General features: G+C 37.9%; 1 protein-coding gene across 2 annotated transcripts; it reads right to left on the reverse strand.

The window, feature by feature from the left end:
* Positions 1–1085: 1085 nt before the first annotated feature.
* Positions 1086–18501, reverse strand: LOC133532671 (probable DNA mismatch repair protein Msh6). Of its 2 annotated transcripts, none has more exons than XM_061871445.1 (19): positions 18209–18501; positions 17810–17953; positions 17118–17244; positions 16009–16201; positions 15273–15407; positions 14897–15032; positions 14486–14625; positions 13906–14040; positions 13638–13827; positions 12795–13101; positions 12045–12200; positions 11089–11335; positions 10455–10610; positions 7029–7163; positions 6359–6580; positions 5418–5591; positions 4815–4992; positions 4079–4230; positions 1086–3479 (listed from the first exon to the last, which is right to left on the reverse strand). In XM_061871445.1, exons 1-19 carry the CDS (start codon positions 18360–18362, stop codon positions 3198–3200), a joined length of 3363 nt encoding a protein of 1120 aa, XP_061727429.1. In that variant the 5' UTR covers positions 18363–18501; the 3' UTR covers positions 1086–3197. The 2 variants fall into 2 exon arrangements, with proteins under 2 accessions (XP_061727429.1, XP_061727422.1); XM_061871438.1 differs by having other exon boundaries at positions 17118–17247.
* Positions 18502–18671: the final 170 nt, after the last annotated feature.

The following is an 18671-nucleotide window of genomic DNA, read 5'->3' on the forward strand; positions in this document are numbered from 1 at the left end:
TAATAAACTGCCCACAAATGTCACAGATTTACCTTACAATTTATTCAAAAACACGGTGAAGACTTTTTTCCAAAACCATGCCTTCTATTCGATTACTGAATATTTATCATTACAAAATATTTTAATTGACGCAAATTGTAAATAGATTTTTAATATTATTAAGCGTGTTTACTTCGTATAGTAAATTCATAGTGTATAATATTGTTAATTACTGACTTACCATGTAATGATGATCATGTTACCTTATGGTTAATAAATAAACTAAACTAAACTTTCAAAAGTTACCATGATTTAAAAAAAAAAAGAGTTTTTCAATAAAAATACATGTCCAGATTGTTTACCTTTTATCTAATGCAAAAAAACGAACTATAGATATACAAATATATTATGATAAAATTGGTAACTTTTCCAACTGATCGTGTCAACTAAGTTTTTTACTAGGGTTTATTTACACACGGATTTTTGCTAGCGCCATGTCTGCCTGCTACGCAGTTGGTAGAGGAAATACAGTTTGATGACCAAATTATTTCTTTATTTGTCAATTATAGTTACATAAGAAGTACATAATCTCTCCCGAGGTCAGGCCCAGCAGTGGGACTATGTACTTCCGGCTTAACTTTTATTATTAATAATCATTACCATTACCTACCTACTTATTCATTACATAGAATATTGTAGGTATGCGCTGGAGACTATAGGTATACTTCTTGATAACCAGTTTTTCCAGTTACAAAACGTGATATCACACGCTAAGTTCAAGGTGGCAACGATTTAGATAATCACAATTTAATTTACATACGTATATCTGCTTCTTATAACGATCTTTGTACCTGTTTGCGATTAATGATGTTTTACAGTTAATATTTTCCTGGTGTAGCCATAGGTGTTGAAGTGAAAAAAATTGTATTTAAACTACAACTTTGCCCCATTGTAAAACAAACTGTTGTATATTACTGGACTCCATTAGAGGAAATCAGTAGGAAAAGCATACACGCTTGCGTCTACATTTTATCTTGAGTACTTACAAACATGTATCTTAAATCCAATCAGAATAGGTAAAAATTGTAGGAGTGAATAAAAAATAATTTATTTGTAAAAATGTATTTATAAATCGGTGGTGTTTTATAACAGTTTCTTGATTAAAATCATGCATCACAGATATTACTATAGTTAAGTATACAGACAAACATAACATTAACGAAATTAACCCAATTTTTCAATCAACGTAACTATTTCATTCTATTCCACGGTAAATTCCGTACACGGCAGGAAGAAGTTGATAACTCGAGAGAAAAAAATTAAGAAATTTGAACATTATGTAGTTCTATTTTAAGTTCAAATTTCCTCAATTTTATATCTCTAGTTATCAACTTCTTCCCGCCGTGTACCGAATCATAATGACATGGCATAGACTTACAGTGTTATCACAATTAAATACGATAAAATGACATTACCGTATCAAGATTTAAATCTTAAACTTAAACCACGTTACTTAGATAATCAGAGTTCGACTTCTTCTCTTTTATATAATGGCAAAAAAGAATGAATGGTATGAAGGAACTAAACATACATTACTTTACAGAAGTAAGCATACTTGAGATGGGATGCTATCGCCCACATTGCTAACTGTCCATTGGTGGACCTTATTAAAAAAGGCATAAAGTCCACCGATGGACAGTTAAAGTGTTGCTGTTTGCACTGCATGGGATAGGGTCTTTCGACCTCATACCGCAGTAAACTTGTTAAAAAACTCAAACTCCTATCAACTGACTACGATCTAATTCTGAATATCATATGCAATTCAATATCATTCTGAATATTATTCATATATGTATAATTCGGAATATCATTCATTTGAAACAAAAATTATCAGATCAACTGAAAAAGATTCTACTCCAACAGGCTAGGAAATCTTAGAGAATACAATAACCAGTAATCTATTCAATCAAACAACTACAAAAATCATAATGCCAATGCTAAGGGTGGTATTCCACCAATCTCTTGGTCTTGCCAATTTCTTGGTCCAATGTGTATTTGCATCTCACGTTTTGCTTAATGAGAGAGTGAGACGCAATGCACGTTGGACCAAGAAATAGGACAGGTGGAATACCACCCTAATATTTCGGAGGGAATTTTCATGCCTAAAATAAAACAGTGGTGGCAGTTCCAATACAAAAACAGCATATCATCGCCCACAAACTCAAAAGTCGTAATTATAAACCTTATTACCAAGTCATAAAGTCCATCCATGGTCCAAAAGTATTGCTGTTGGTTTACACAACATGTACATGAATTTAGAATACTGTATTTTTCACACATTAATCTCTTGACCGCCACCGACCGCTACCGTTACACACGACAATGTGTACAGATTAAAATGCACTTCAATTCATTACAATAGAGTTCACCTTGCACTTTAGCGCTCTCCTGGACGCAACCTAAAGTAACCCGGGGTCAACTTTGGAAACCCAATCCTAATAAAATACTCCTGGCGGCTAAACATTGCTAAGTAGATCACTCAAATTATACCCGTATTGTCTTTTATTACAAAAGCAATTCTGAATTATAACGCTTTCAATAAGATTGTGTTTATCTTTACGCATACAGATGATTAAAAATGGTATTTAGATATTAATTTATGAATACTGTTAAAGCTAGAAAGCTGCCAGCTCTCTCATCTGTTTATTATCTTAATAATATTCCTGTTCCTTTTTTTGAGTAGAAAAGTAAGCTACCATTTAAATGCTCAAAGCCGTTAACTGCTGTCTACTCTGTATCCCATCATCAATTTTAACGGTATCCCTAAAAGCATGTACCTAAACACGTCGCTTCTTTCTCAAGATTCTTCAATACTTTCTGCTTGTGATGTCCTAATTGACCTCATCAAACTTAAAAAAGTATTAATATAAAACAGGAATTTATATTCGAGCGCTTAAAACTGCTAACTACTCGATATTCAGTTTATTTTCCAAAACTATTTAAACTATAAAATTTTATCCCAACTAAAACATCATTATAATCCTATCTGTTGAGCTCTGCGTGTGATGTCTGCAACGTTAAAGATCTTAAACTATTGTAATAGCAATAGTATCAAAGACCATTTATATTCGACCGCCTAAAACTACCAATAACTCGATTCAAATTCTTCAACATCGCCAAAAAAAATAGTAAACAATTTTATCAAAAGTACGACATTATTAAATGCTCAAAGCCGCCAGCAGCTCCCTAATCTGTTTCCCATCATCCGACTTCACAATATCCCTGAAGGCGCGCACGCACGCGGCCTCCCTCTCGAGCTGCCTCGCCCGGTGGTGCGCCCGGCGCGTGACGGCGGCGGGCACGCCGGCGAGGCGCGCGGCGTTGAAGCCGTACGACTTGGGGCACGCGCCGCCCGACAGCTTGTACAGGAACGTGATGCTCTCCTCGGGGATGTGCTCGTCGCTGTCCGCTGTGGACTCGTCGGTTTCCACCATGCACGCCTGTTATGACGATTGGAAATAGTCAATCGTTTTAAAAACAATTCCTATATAAATTTAGGATTAGAACACGTAGTTCAATAAAAATGACATAAATCTACAACCTTTTATTGATGATAAGAAATACTTCGGATTTTGGCTGAGTATGAATATACCGTTAACACCTGGAGGCCTGTTTAATCCACCATTGTATTTTTATCTTTATTTTGACAAATTATAATTGCATTTGTCTCAGCAAGTTATTTATTCCTGGGCCGCTAGAGTTTAAAGATGGCAAAGGATAAACTAATTTTCCGAGCTGTTGACAATCTTAATAGAGCCATTAGTACCCTAGTATTGAATGTTTATAACCACCACTTTTAGTGTCCATCCGCAGCAGCAACAGCAATAGAAAGCGTGAAGCGTGAATATAACTTTCTATGGATAGGGCAGTAAGCATATGCAAATATAGAAAATCTGATAATGCGATGGTTAATTTTCCGATTATATTTCTTTACAGTAGCGACGACCCATAAACGATATCTCTAGAGAAGGAGAGCCGACCCCAATTACAAATGAGACGAGGCTGGAAGAAAAAGAACATATTTGTTTACAGTGCTCACCATATGTCCCAACACAACTCCCGGATGCGACGCCAGATGGTGTACGAGCGAGTGGTAGTGCGTGGAGAACAGCACGCGGCAGCCGCGCCCGGCCAGCTCCACGCACACCGCCGACGCGATCGCCGTCCCGTCGTACGTCGACGTGCCGCGCCCTGGGGATAATGAAGCTTATTATTACAGGGTTATGGTTTACTTTAGCTTAACACGGAGTAGGAGACATGGCTCCAGTTTCCAAGTGCTATTCGTATAATCGTAAATGTATATGCTGCAGCGTGTGAAATTGAAGCTTTAAAAGAGATGTAAGGAGATAAGACTCCGTTTTAGCTTGACACAGATAGTGAAAACCAAGAGATATATTTTCAGATAATTTGACGCTATCGTCGTTAGTGGTCGTGTTATGAAACAAGAATGTAAGTGAATAATACGTTCGTTTCTAGACTTTTAGCCTCTATTCGGAAAATTGGATTACGAGTCCACTTGGCTGATGTGATAAAACAAAATATTCTAAGGTTTTATCATTTACCAAGCTCGTCTAACAGCACTAAATAATACACAGTGGCACGCTTAATATGGCTGCCTTCTCGTCCACGAGGAACGGGGACGGCCCCAATAGAATATTAACGGCCGCGCCGAACCGCGTGAACACGCAGTCACTAGGCTTAGTCTGCATTCGGACACTGGGACGTATCAACCCTGTCACCGTCGCTTTCAGTATTAAAACAAAAAAAAAACTTACCAAGTTCATCCAACAGCACCAAAGAATGCACGGTGGCGTGCTTAACTATAGCCGCTGTCTCATTCATTTCCACAAGGAACGTGGACTGTCCCGATAAGATATCGTCGGCCGCGCCGAGCCGTGTGAACACGCGGTCCACTAGACTTAGACTACATTCTGACGCTGGCACGTATGAACCCTGGAATATACGTTGAATTGTAGTTAAAAGGCCCAATCATCTTTGGCAGTCCGGCGTATGGCAAGTCTTTTTAGGATCTGATAATTTTATTCTGATACTAGAAAAAGTCCATGGGCGGCGGTAATCGCTTATCATCAGGTGATCCGTCAGCTCGTTTGCCTCCAATATCATAAAAAAGGTGAATAATTTTTAGTATTACTTATTTTCTTTCAAAGTAGACCGAGTGGACGCTCAAGCGGGGCGTACCGCAGCGCGGAATGTGCGACGTTCATAACAAACAAATGCAAATATATGCGAACGGCTTCAGTGCACGCTGCTTTGACGCACGGTCCGTTTGACGTCAAGCTGCCCGCCCCATCGAACGTCCTACTACACCCTCACCACTAAACTTTAAAAAACCTTGGAACTTGAAACCTAAAACTTACCAAATGCGCCAAAACAGTGAGTAGTCCCAACTGCCGCATGAGTGTGGACTTGCCGCCCATGTTGGGCCCCGTCAGCAGCAGCAGCGCGGCTTCTCCGCCTAGATTCGTGTCGTTGGGGATGAACTCCGCCACGGGTATGCACGGGTGCCGCCCGTCTACTATGTTTATGAAGGGCTGCAACAATGAAATACAGATTAAATTGATATAGTAAAAATATAAAGTTAAAAGCCTATCTAAGGAATTTATAACCAAAAGTTCGTTAATTGTATTAAAAGAGCACAGAACGCCATCCTTCGAGTGATTGCCAACGCACCGTGGTTCACCCGAAACGATGAAATACACGATTATCTCAATATGACCACCATAAAGGAAGAGATCAAAAAATTCACAAACAATTATATTGAGCGCCTAGCAAGCCACCCTAACCCACTGGCTTCAAAATTACTGGATAAGACTAAAACTGTACATAGACTTAAAAGGAAGCACATTGTGCAAAATTAATGTTTGGTTAAATGAGACGATGGTCTCCAAAACCCCAATGTCAATTCCTACATACATCAAAACTGATTATAGTCGTTACCGACTGATGGCAGTTCCAAACAGGAAAAAAAAAATTGTATTAAATATGTAAATCCACCGCGGCGCACTGAATTGTGGCCTTACAATAGTCCCCAACAGGCCTGGTTGCTAATAGAAAACTTCTAAACTAAAATATCCGTCAGCTCCAGATTTTTTAAGATTCTTGCTTTTCTTCGCTCCTGGTTGAAAATAATATTCGGCAGACAAGCAAACTCTGTTGCCTCACAAATTCTGCTAAAGCCAGCAGTGAACGGCAGCCTCCCAAATGCTCCCAAAACTCATGGTTGCTAGAAAACTTCTCGAACATTCGGTTGTTCGAGGCTTATAGGATGTCACGCGTTTACATATTGACGCTGTATCACCTTTTGCTCCGGGTCGAAAGTAACACTCGGCAGACAAACTTCCCCGCTCTGCTGCCTCGCAAACTCTGCTAAAGCCAGAAGTATGTCCAGCACCGCGACGCACTGCACGGCGGCGTCCCAATACGCGTGGTTGCTGGAGAACTTCTCGAACATTCGACGACTCAGGTCTTTTAGGACGTCGCGCTTTTGCTCCTCGGCCGCCGTCATACGGGCTAAGAGGTCCTGAAATGATATAATATGTTATAAAGGAATAAAAGGAAGGGAATACTATTCAATAAAAAAAATATCAATTATTTCATGCTTTTACCCCGTAACACAATTAGACAAACACATAACGACACAATGGCATACTATATACAATCAACGATAACCAATCAGTGTAAAGTAAATTATATTTTAAATTATTTCTCAGTCAATCGATATTTCACTTGAGTCTAATATAGAGTTGGACCACGCTGAGTTTAAGTTTATGTATGTTCACTGCTAAGTGTGTTCAAAGTTATACTATGGTCAGAGTTTATCTGGTTCGTATTAGCGTAGAAAAAAAGCTGATTTTTTTCATTGGCGAAGCGAAAATCACTTCCTTTTGAGCACTCGATTTCACCCTAGCCTACAATTTTTAAATTCTGACTTCGTTCTGATTACGCTTTGCTTATGTTTCAGCTTTTACCTTAGTTTCACTGGTAGAGAACCGCTTGAACCCTTTACGCGCGCCTTCCATGTGGTAGTCCGAGGTTGCTCTTTTCGTAGCGCTTTCTGGTACCTCTATCTGATAACGCTTCTTGTCGGTTCCCACGTACTTCAACTGAAACACACACGCATGAGAACTTATTTAAATATTCATATAATGTTAGATAAACTTATAGGCTGATTTTGATGAAGTTAATAACCAGTGTCTCTGTGAGGTATAGACCTCGCGAACCTCCAAAACCTGTGTCTACAAAAAAATCATGTAATTGTAGAAACTGCTCACATTCCAGGAGAATCGGTTGAGAAATGTGACCTGTAGAAAACAGCCGGACAAACATACGAAAGCAGTTTTGTCCAAGCAAAAACGGAGACACTTCACGCTCGCCGCTCAATAACGTCGTATCATAACGTAATCCAAAGTCGAATATCCACACAAACTCAAAATGATATTACCAATAAACGAGTTTTTGTCTGTGTAATTTAAATTAATGCCAATAAATACATACTTTTTCTACTCGTAATGGTTGAATTAAGATTTCGTATACCTAACTATAACTGCGTACTTTTCATGTAATAAGTGCCCCCAACTCATCTATAATATTCATTTCGATACGATCAGGGCCGAATTTCCGTCTAGGCCCACGAGACCTGGGCTAAGCAATGGTTTTGTGATGGAGAATGGGGTCCCAATAAATTCTAAGTGCCATACCAAGTGCCTAGGGGCCCTAATTCTCCGGGCCTGGATACGCTGTACTCAACTATGAAAAATCACGTGCCGCCGCGCTCCCATAGAAAAGTCTAAACGGGTGCGGGGTGGGACTAAATAGTCGCGCCTTTATGTCTTAGTACTACATTTTTATCTACTGAGATACTTACCAATTTTCATGAACTATTTAGGTTTTATAGTAAAAAAGTAGGTATTATTTTAGATATATGACTCGTAGAAAAAGTATTGTATACAATAGTGATATAATCAAGCTTTTCAATCTCGTAACTTACTTAGGCAACTCAGCAAGCTTCGTTGCCTAATCACGGTTCTCGTCTAAAAAGCTCTCTATTATAACACGATTGTATGAAATAGGATGGTTGACCCAGTAGTTGACCACGCACCGGTAGTTGACCATTTGCGACTTCAAATGTCAATATTAAGAATTCCCGCCACTATCTGGTATTTTTTAAGTTGCCTACATGTTATTTCAACTTTAACTGACAAACCAATCACATTCCCGATGACATGAGACAAAAAATGTAGCCTACACTATCATTTTACTTCCGCTCGTCGCCGTTAGTTGCCGATCTGCCGCCATTACAGTTAGGCACGTGTTCTGACAGGTAAGCCTATTTTATTGTTAATTGGCATTGTTTTTGAATGAACCTTATTGTAATGATTGTTTTTTGTAAAGTTTAAATGTTTATCTTCTCGCCTTCAACGTAGTTTTAAATATAACTACCCTATTTCATGACTTTTTTAAACTGGTTAACTTCTGGTGCATGTTTTTCTTGGTTTTCCTATAGTTGACCAGATGGTCAACGACTGGCTATATGGTTTTTATTTTTTATTTTCTTTTTTTAACTGGATTTTTATAGCTTTGGCATATTCAATACCACCTCTCACGATTTTAAGGTCCAAATCGTGGTGGTTCCTTAAGTTGACCAGTGGTTTGACTTTGGTACCACGTACAAAAAAAAAAGCTCCTATGGTTGACCAAGCCTTATAAAACATTATTCTTTGCTTTGCTTGTTTTAGATTAAAAAATGCCACCAAAAAAGAAATTCTTTCAATATAGTGAGGACGACGTTCACGAAGCAGTAAAAGAAATACATTCTGGGAAAAAAATTAGAGAAACATGCCGCAAATATAAAATCCCCCTTTCAATGTGATTGCTAAGACTGAATATGAAAACTTGTTGATCTAAATTAAAAAAAAGATATTGCTTCTAATTTAAATAAAGTTGATCATAAAAAACAAGCTACTTTTTATTATTTTTTGCTATTTTTGCCTTGTTTTGAAATTGGTCAACTTTGGGTACAAAACTTAACAACTACTGGGGCCTGCTGGTCAAACTTAGGCACATTCCCGTTTTTGGAATTTTAAAAATATTATAAAAAAAACCTGAACGTAATTCTGTGTTTTTTTTTCTTATCTCGACTTTTAATTAGACAATATTCAATATAAAAAATAAACTAAAAGTAAACGTCCAAATAGTTTTAAATAACAACGATTTAAAGTCAAAATTTGTCCTTAACTGGTTTGGGACTGGGTCAACCATCCTACTATTTTATTTTCAATTATAAAGTCTAAACCTGAAATAAATTCCCTCGTGTTACATGTTAGATCCATAGAAATAGGATAGTATAGAACGACTGTCAAACTTGGAAAGTGTGACCAAAAATGAAATGCAAGTGTGTGCGTAAATTGTCTATGTGCGAACAAAAATAGTGATGTCATGTTACAACATATTAATAATCTATCGATGTTTAACTGCTTTATCGACTACTTTTTCAAATGTGTTTGAAAAAGTTGAAAATGATAAAGTTGAAGTTGTTTGAAAATGTGTTCGCAAAGAGTTGACTTACCAAAGAAAAGTTGAATTTCGTGCCTTTTCTTGCTGACAACTTGGGTTGGATGTGTATACGCTGTGTACAAGTATACGCTGTCTTGTGTTTTCTTGTGTTGGCGGCAAAGCCGTGGAAAAGTGGTTAAAATGTAAGTACTGTGTTGGAAAGTGAAGTTTAAATTTATCGCTAAACATGTACACGTTCAAAAAAGGTATTATAACAATCGTTATTATTTTAAGTCGGTTATAAAGGTAATATCTTAATGATGTCTTGTGAACAACTAATTCCATACCTACTAATATACCGACAAGTTATCGATACAGTCATATGAACATTTTGTCAAGCCCTAGCGTAAAGTAACAGTTTAGGTTTTTACACAAAATATTCTTTATTATTGACTAATATGATGAAATATTAACACACAATTGAAGAAAAACTTATAATGAACTGTTATAATTGGTTTTTTACACTTTTTATGCTGTTAATTTGATAAAATATCGTTACGAAAATTTCGCTAGGAATATCATAATTACCTGTGAAATGAGTATTTTCCTGGGTTTTTTGGCCCTGAAACACTACAATCCGGCACACAACATGACACCATCGTCATTAAATTACTTAAAATATATTTTTCTTTTTGATTCGCTTATATTTTTCACGTTAAAAAATACGGCAATATGATTTTGGCCGCCTCGGCCGCCTTCGAACTCAAAATTGGTTACGTTTTCTCATATGTAGCCTGCCTCTTTTGCACTTATGGCTTGTTCATATACGTCATGGCTTCCCTTTCGCACACTTCATCTGTCTGTCAAGCGAAGCGACTGACATGTCTCTGGTTAGATCTTACCCGACACTTGAAGTACTTCTCCTGCTCAGCCAGATACTCGTTGAGCTCCTTCTGTATATCGTCAATAAGTTGCAGAGTGCTGTCATACTCCGGATCAACGCCCGCGCCGGGCAGGATGCGACCTTCTTTCTCGGCCTCGGATTGGTTGAATCCTTCCTGAAACATAACACTATTATATTATGTATCCATTGTCCACAGACAATTAAAGCTAAAAGGTTACTTCCGATAACGTGACAGTGACGGAATAATCAAACATTATAATTATATCCTAATCGTCGCAGTAATGCGACAACGAACGTCACTCACAAGTCTTTGATCTCAACTGTCATCAATCGGGAAAAACTTCAAAGTATCACTATAGAATAGATCTCTTCCTCGTAGAATATGGACAATCTAAAAAGTATGTAAATGTAAAAATGTACTGGGATGACGGATGCAAAAAGTCACGTGACAATCCACGATTGTTATCATAGGTACGCCTTTGATTGTGCTGTCGTGAACTGTCCTGCTATGTACTATCAATTATTTCATTGATTTTAATTTAGACCGTCGCTCCAAAACAGGAGTGTCAGTCAGTCGATGTTCGGTCAACACGGAGATTGAAACCTGTCTGTCACACAAAAGAATTACCAACCTTGAAAAACTTCAACGTATCTCTGTAATCCGGAAACTTTCCATGCGGATTAAATTTCGTTAATTTCTTCAACATTCCGCTTTCTGCGTCATCAAATAACTCAACAAGTTTCAACGCCGACTGGAATCCATTGAGCACGGCGATAAAGTCAAGGACTTTGCGTTTAGAGTAGGTCCTCTCTTCGTAGAAGATGGCGCGTGAGTCGGGGTGTGATGTCGAGCGCTTCAGGTTGCCGAGGGTGTGCACTCTGCAAACGAACATCGCATTATAGATAACGCAATATGTACTAACGTACAGTCACGGACTTTAGATAAGATAAGATAAGATAAGATAAGTTTATTAACCTCAAAAGTTTACACCTAATACATAATTTCTTATAATATATTACATAGGATTCATTGTCCAAGAGTTTTTCGCTGATACTTAAAATAGGTATGAACCTGTGCTATAAGTACCAGTTACCTTCCATTTGTCTCTATATACTTTATACATGTATTATATCTAGACGGGTGTTATTATAATCATACTGTAAAGAAAGTTATGCACAATCTATGTAAAGATTAGGAAATATTACTAATAATCTATAATAATATTAGAAAATAATCTAGAACATCAGAAACAAAAAAACAGCGTGCGTGCGTGTGTGTGTGTGTGTGTGTGTGTGTGTGTGTGTGTGAGTGTGTGTGTGTGTGTGTGTGTGTGTGTGCGCGCGTGTGTGTACTTTAATTGTTGAGCCATTTCGGGTTTACGTTAGTATCCATAAATAAATTAGCTTGATTAATTTTTAACAAGCAAAAACGATGCTATTAAGCTTAGAATAAATTTAAAAGTGGAAAAATTACTGTCTTGGGTGGGACTTGAACTCACGGCCTCTAGACCCATATGGTGGAAAAATTTGCTAACTATGGATTATTCTATGAAAATAAGTAAATAACATCTCAAGAGCCAACACGTACTTCGCCAGAAGCCGTTCCAAATCCGGCAGTGTAGTGAGAATGTTCTTCGCATCTTGACTCAGCTCTTGGTTCTCGAATAACTCCTTGACGGCTTCCTGGCGTTCCTTTATAACTGCCAAATTGCAGCTTGGCGCACATACCCACTGGTATAATAGTCTGAAAGTGGACATTTAACTTTATTGCTATGACAGTAAAGTGTATATTCAATTATTGGAGAAGTGTGTTCTGTAGTTTTAACCTTTTGACCGCCAAAGACTGCTGTAGCCGCGCGCGTCATATGAACGCGCGCGGCTACAGCCGTATATCAACCTTCATGCGTACCGACAAGGTTCACGATTACGCGCCGCGTACGATAGGCGTGGCGTTCAAAAGGTTAAATAGATTTTTGTTACATCGTAAATTTGGGGACAGGATCGTGTTTCAACCATCGTACCTCAAAATTGTTTTTAATAATTAAATTTTTGACGACCGATCTGGCCTAGTGGGTAGTCCTGATAATGGCATTTATTCGTGCGATGAGCATGTATATTTGTTTCTGAGTCATGGGTGTATTCAATGTAGTTAAGTATTTATAAATATTTATATATTATATATATCGTTGTCTAAGTACCCTCAACACAAGCCTTATTGGGCTTACTGTGGGAGTTAGTCAATTTGTGTAATAATGTCCTATAATATTTATTTATTTTAAAAATTCACCCGGAAAAGCACTTAGCTCTTTTTATATGGTATTTATGACATTTTTCTCACCTTTTACCCATGGCAGTGGCACAAAAGTTCAACTTGTCATACAAACACCCCTCATCTTGTACTATCCTCAAATTCCTCAACGTAATAGCATCCAACACCATGGTGCTGCCGCCTTCCCACTTATTCTCGACCTTAAGCTCTTGCGATAAGGTCTTGTTTAGAACATCGGGCGGCGCGAAGGACTCGAACTGCGACATGCCGAGTACTTGTATGTCGAGGAGGCATTGGGAGAGGTAGGAGACGCAGCCGCCTAAGGCTTTAATGGCCAGGTAGCAGTTTGGGGCGGGAGTTAAGCCCAAAGCGTCACCTGCAAGAAATTTGTCAGGACTTATTTTACCCCCACTACGTCAACCACAAGGATCTATTATTATTTATTACGATATTTATTATTTTGTCAGTCTCAGTAGGTAAAGTAAGGACGCTAACCGCGAAGAATTTCGTACATTGACTCGCCATTTCCTATCTCTATCACACGCGCATAATTATATTGCTGTCCGACTCTCACAATGGCATTGACCGCGGCATCATGGATGAGACAACAGTACAACGCACGTAGGATAATATAACGTACGATAACGAAATGGCGCGTCAATGTACGAAATTAATTTGTGATCAGCGTACTTACTTTTTATATGGGTGCGCGCAAAAAGTATATATGCGCGATACCGATAGTGTCAAAACGACCAAGCAAAATTTGACGTAAAATCAATTCATAATTTATTAAGAAATTTATAATTGAAGAGGTTTTACTCTAATATAATCCATAGATAATAATAATAATATAATAAAATGATGTATATTTAGCGGGCGCTAATTTTAAAATTGTGTATACGTTGTAGTCACCTTCATGTAAGAATGGCTTTAATCCCTCCGGCCAATCCCCATCCGCGTTGGTCTTGTAGTACTTTTCTGCGAGCGTTTTAAGCGTCTTCTCCGGTGGCCATAATGTTTGAGGTTCGCGTCGTGCGCGGTGGCAATGTGTGCCGAGCAACTTAGATGTACGCGCTGTGGTGGATCTACGGTCGTATACGATCTGCAAAGTATGAACAAATTCTATAAACTTTCTGAATTTAAGACATATAACGAAATATCGTTTCTTTTATAAACTTACTAGTGCTGGCGGGAAATGCGCTAGAGTAGTGAGGAGTCTTGAGGAATGCTTGTCATCTTTGAATTGTCCAAGATGGAACAACCCTATTGAAGCGTCGACGAAGCACACGCCATATGTGCTAATGCCATTGCTTTCCTGCAAAATATATTTCTAATAAATACCTCTTCGTCTCATAGCCATACTTCAAAAGGCGGGTCCACGAAATTGCCGCGCGAAGCAGCTCGGTCGGTTGAGACGTACCTCGTGGCAATGCGGCCGAGGCACGTCTACATAGGCCGAACTACGCGACAATTTCCTCGCGAGGCGGATCGATCTGTGTCGACCCGCCTAAAGACTGAAAACGGAAGTTTTGACTATGGGATCAGTGGATAGACGGGGGGTGATGATGATGGTGTCTGAATCAATAGTTACATTTCGCCTTAATATAAATTTTAAAAAATCTGATATGTTCGAAAAGTTCAGTACCTAAAGATCGCACACGTTTATTACGATTAATTTGTCTTGTAGGAACCCTCAGATGATTATCTATTATCTATATCCAGATCATTAACACCTGAAAACTAGTGGGCAAAATATCTACCTCCTCAGCTACACACAGCATGTAGTCCGCGCCGGGCTCGGCCGGGCCCGGGTCCTGCAGGCCGGCCGCGTGCGCGCCACGTAGCGTTACTTGGCATATTTCACGACGCACTACCTTGTCGAACTTTGACGTTTGACCCACTGGAATATGTGTTACATTTAAGTGATTATAAGTCAATAGGCAAATTGCCTCGCGCGTATAGTCGCTCTGCGTGGACCCGCCTAATAAGTAATGATCTATTTTAAGAAATAAAGAAAAGGAGTTATTATGCTTTTAGCACAGGCATTTTTAGCACAACAGACTCTAAGAGGACATGAGAGATGCGCTTATACAAGGACAAATTTGGCTTTTCGTAAAATTAACGATTATAATTCATTACTGAAATAGATGCGTTTTAATTGTTACACTTACGTTTCTTGCATCTATCCTGCATCATATCAGGCGTCTCCGTTTGCTCAACTCGAGCTACTTTGTACCCTTTGGACACCAGCGTATTGGCCATTCGAGCGTACGCGCTCTCCGGGAAACCGGAGTGAGCAAAATCACCCTACAACAAAAATGAACTATAAAACCAAAATCATAAGGCACATATATCAATGGCAACTTGACATTGCAGATTATCGATAACCCTTAAACAAAAATGACGCATAGAACTATCGCACGTCTTTCTCTTTTACTCCAATTAAGGCGTAATCAGAGTGACAGAGAAAGATGCCCGCAATTTGGAACCTACGGTGTTCACGGTAGGCCTTCAGGTCCATAAAACACAAATTTAAATGCAAAGTACCTTCATGTAAGAGAATCCGAGTTCGTTGACCCCGACCGCGGCGTCCATGTGGTACAATTCGTAGAACTTGCCAACTTTGAAGAAGAGAACGCAGTCGTAATGTGATGACTTCATCTGCCACCATTGACGATGAGCCTAGAGATATACGAGGAGAAAAGCTTGAGTATGATGATGACGACTTATATAGATCGTGTCATTTCACAAAGACGCGTGCCTTGACTCACATTGTCATGTTAATAAAGGTTAGATTTGACAAATCTGCGCGTCATCGTGGATGGCACGTACTATAATGTTAATTATGTGACAAAGTAACTCATGGTACTGTCAGTCACAAAATACGCTGGATACTTTAGAACCTTCTTTAATATGCTCGTTCTGTGTGGACCCGCCTATTGGGATTAGTCCGGTTTCCTCACGATGTTTTCCTTCACCGAAAACCGACTGGTAAATATCAAATGTTATTTCGTATACATTATGACGTACGGCTATAAACATTGCGTCTATTATTGAAAATAGCGCCTATTGTGCGCGAGGAAATTATCTTACTGGCTCTTACAGCGTGTAGTTAACGTTCACTTTTGCTTGCAATAGAAGGACTTTATTGTCATACTTAACCAATATGAATAATTTTCATGTTTGCAATTTTGCATGTTCAGATCAGATATATGCTATGTAGAGGCATCAAAGTGTGACAGTCTTACGAAGTATGTGCGACTTCATATACGAAATAACTTACAGGAGTCTGATTATTCATGAACTCTGTTGGCACAAAGAGAGTGGAAGGATCATAGTCCGGATGATCTGGCTTCCTCTTGTTGGCGTCGCGAATCTTGTCGGGCCGGAGCCAGTCCAGTTTGCAGTGCACCCAGTTGCCATCATCACTGACTGGCAACTCGTCTGCTGCCCCAGTCTTTGCTGGCATGGCTGGCCTGCAGAAACAAATGTTGCAATATGAATTAGGACCCATACATTACATACTTGCTGCAGTTGCTGCAACACCAAATATGTATATGGCCAAATTCATAAATGGTTGAATCTTGTCATGTATTGTTCAAGTACATTTCAAAGCAGCACTTTAATAAGTGTTTGAAAGTTAATGCTTTGCTCCAAGCTTTGCTACATTAATGATAAGTGTGCCACTTATAGATCATGTCATTCATGACGATGCGTGCCTTGACTCAGGTTGTCATGGTATTAAAAGTTAGAGTTGACAAGTTGAAAGATGATTCCCATTTATTTTAAGGGGCTCCCTGCAGTTTTCATAGATTTTGACAAGTTTTGAATCGTTACTCCTACGTTTGCTCTATAGATAGAATTATAGTACAAACGGCTATAGGTTCTTCAATATTTTATCTCCATTCTGGTCTACCAATTTTTGAGAGAAATGAACACTTATTTTTTTATATTTTTTTTTAAACATTGTCTAAAAAAACCCTTATTTCATTACTCTATTGCTGTGAAGGCTTTTACATGTACGAAATCTACATATTTAGGTATGTTAAAGATAACGTCTCTAAAAACTGGTCTGAGATTTCGATTTTAAACTAATTAGTACAAAAGTTATGGTCAGAAAACCAGTTTTTTGGCCTAAAATTTATCAATTTTGATGCCAAATATCTCGAAGAGATTGAACTTTGAAGTAAATATGGGATACTATATTGCTTAAAGCCGTTGCTGTTAATATGATAAGCTACAAAAAACATTAGAAAACTAAGGGATTCAGATCGAAGATCATTGGAGTTAGAGAGCCCCTTAATCAAAACCATCTGTCAAGTTTAGTAGGAGTCGATACACAGTAAAGAAAAGCATTATTATTTTGTAAAAATAAGAATAAATAACAATTACCCATTTGTTGCAGCTGGTTTTTTTGAGCTCTTGCTGGTGGCCTTTGGTGTCTGGTTGGCCTCATACTTAAAACTATCATTCAGTTTCTTCCCTACTGCTGTCTCTTTTGGGGTCTCAATTATGTTATCTACTAAACAACAAAATATTATAAGAAATATAAGTCAATTAGAACATAATAATTCTTATAACTTCCAATTATTTGGATTTATACTTTTGTAGTCAACAACATGAATTTTATAGTGAATGACATGATGTATATAAGAAAACTTGCATACTTCTGCTAATAAATTCACTGGTCTGTGTAAAGTCCCCTGTTTTCATTAGACTAAAATGGAGGTAGCATTAGTCCAATATAATTCAAGCCTTCTTGAACAAGAACTCCAGTACCAAACCTAATTATGTGTATAGTCTGTGGATTTGATCATGTTACTAAACCATTTATAAATAGATACCTCTATTTTAGCAATTTATTTAACGTGCCTCTGCATACATTTGATGTGCCCCTTGCAAAAATCAGACTGTTTTGTACACAAATTGACGGACAAGGAGTCTCCAGTTAGTAAATGCTCTAAGTCTGAGGATAGTTTCCAATTAAGATTTTAAAGCAATAGAGCATGAAACTTTGTAATAATCTATTTATTAGAAATTAGAATACATCCTTAACAGAAAGGTATGCTCATTTAAAAATCTACCTTTATTTTCCATATCAGAATCATCGGAATCCAAAGGATTCAGTCTTATCCTCTTCCGTTTCTTAGGAGCGATAGGTTCGTCATCATCATAGTGTTCCTGCTTCACTTCTGGGGAGGGTGTGACTTGCCTCTCACGTTTCTTACCTAGAAAATATTTTATAAACATTGTTGGGTCTTTTATATTACATAAATATCGGGTTAAAGATATTTTATTTATCTCAAAAAGAAATATTAAATTTCACTTAAAATATGAGTACTAGATTGAATTTTGGACCACAATATGGAACAAAGAGATTCCTAAAAAATCATTAAATGTGTATGGTTTAAATCTTTCTAAGAAAAATTATCCTCTTAAATCTTATTCAATAGATACCAGCATTGACTCAAATATATACTTACTCTCAATTTTCACTTCTATTTCTTTTTTTAATGCGTCGAGGTCTGGACTTCTGTCTCCATTTTCTGCGGGTTTCGGCTTCTTGTTAGCGGGCGGTGTTTTAGTAAAATAGTTAAATAGGGTATTTGAAGGTCCAACGCTGTTGCGTTTAGACATTGTTGGTATCTAATGTCGCGTGTTTGTATTTAGTAACTCAAGCTTTATTTTAAATTATTAGGAGTTAATAAATCCTAGAATGCGTATGTATGACATTATTTTGGCGCAAAACCGACCGGGCCAAATTTGAACGTCAAGTATCAACCATGTATCAACTGTCAGTGTCAAAATCTGTGCGGACATATTCGGCACTTATTTAATACCGTTATCAAAAAAAATACAATTTTTAATTGGTAAATAATCGAAATTTTGAATAAAATTTAGATTTTATCATCTAGCATATGACCAACATATGACTTATATCAGGGA

Source organism: Cydia pomonella, chromosome 2 (genome assembly GCF_033807575.1).
Source record: "Cydia pomonella isolate Wapato2018A chromosome 2, ilCydPomo1, whole genome shotgun sequence".
In the NCBI taxonomy this organism is placed as follows: domain Eukaryota; kingdom Metazoa; phylum Arthropoda; class Insecta; order Lepidoptera; family Tortricidae; genus Cydia; species Cydia pomonella.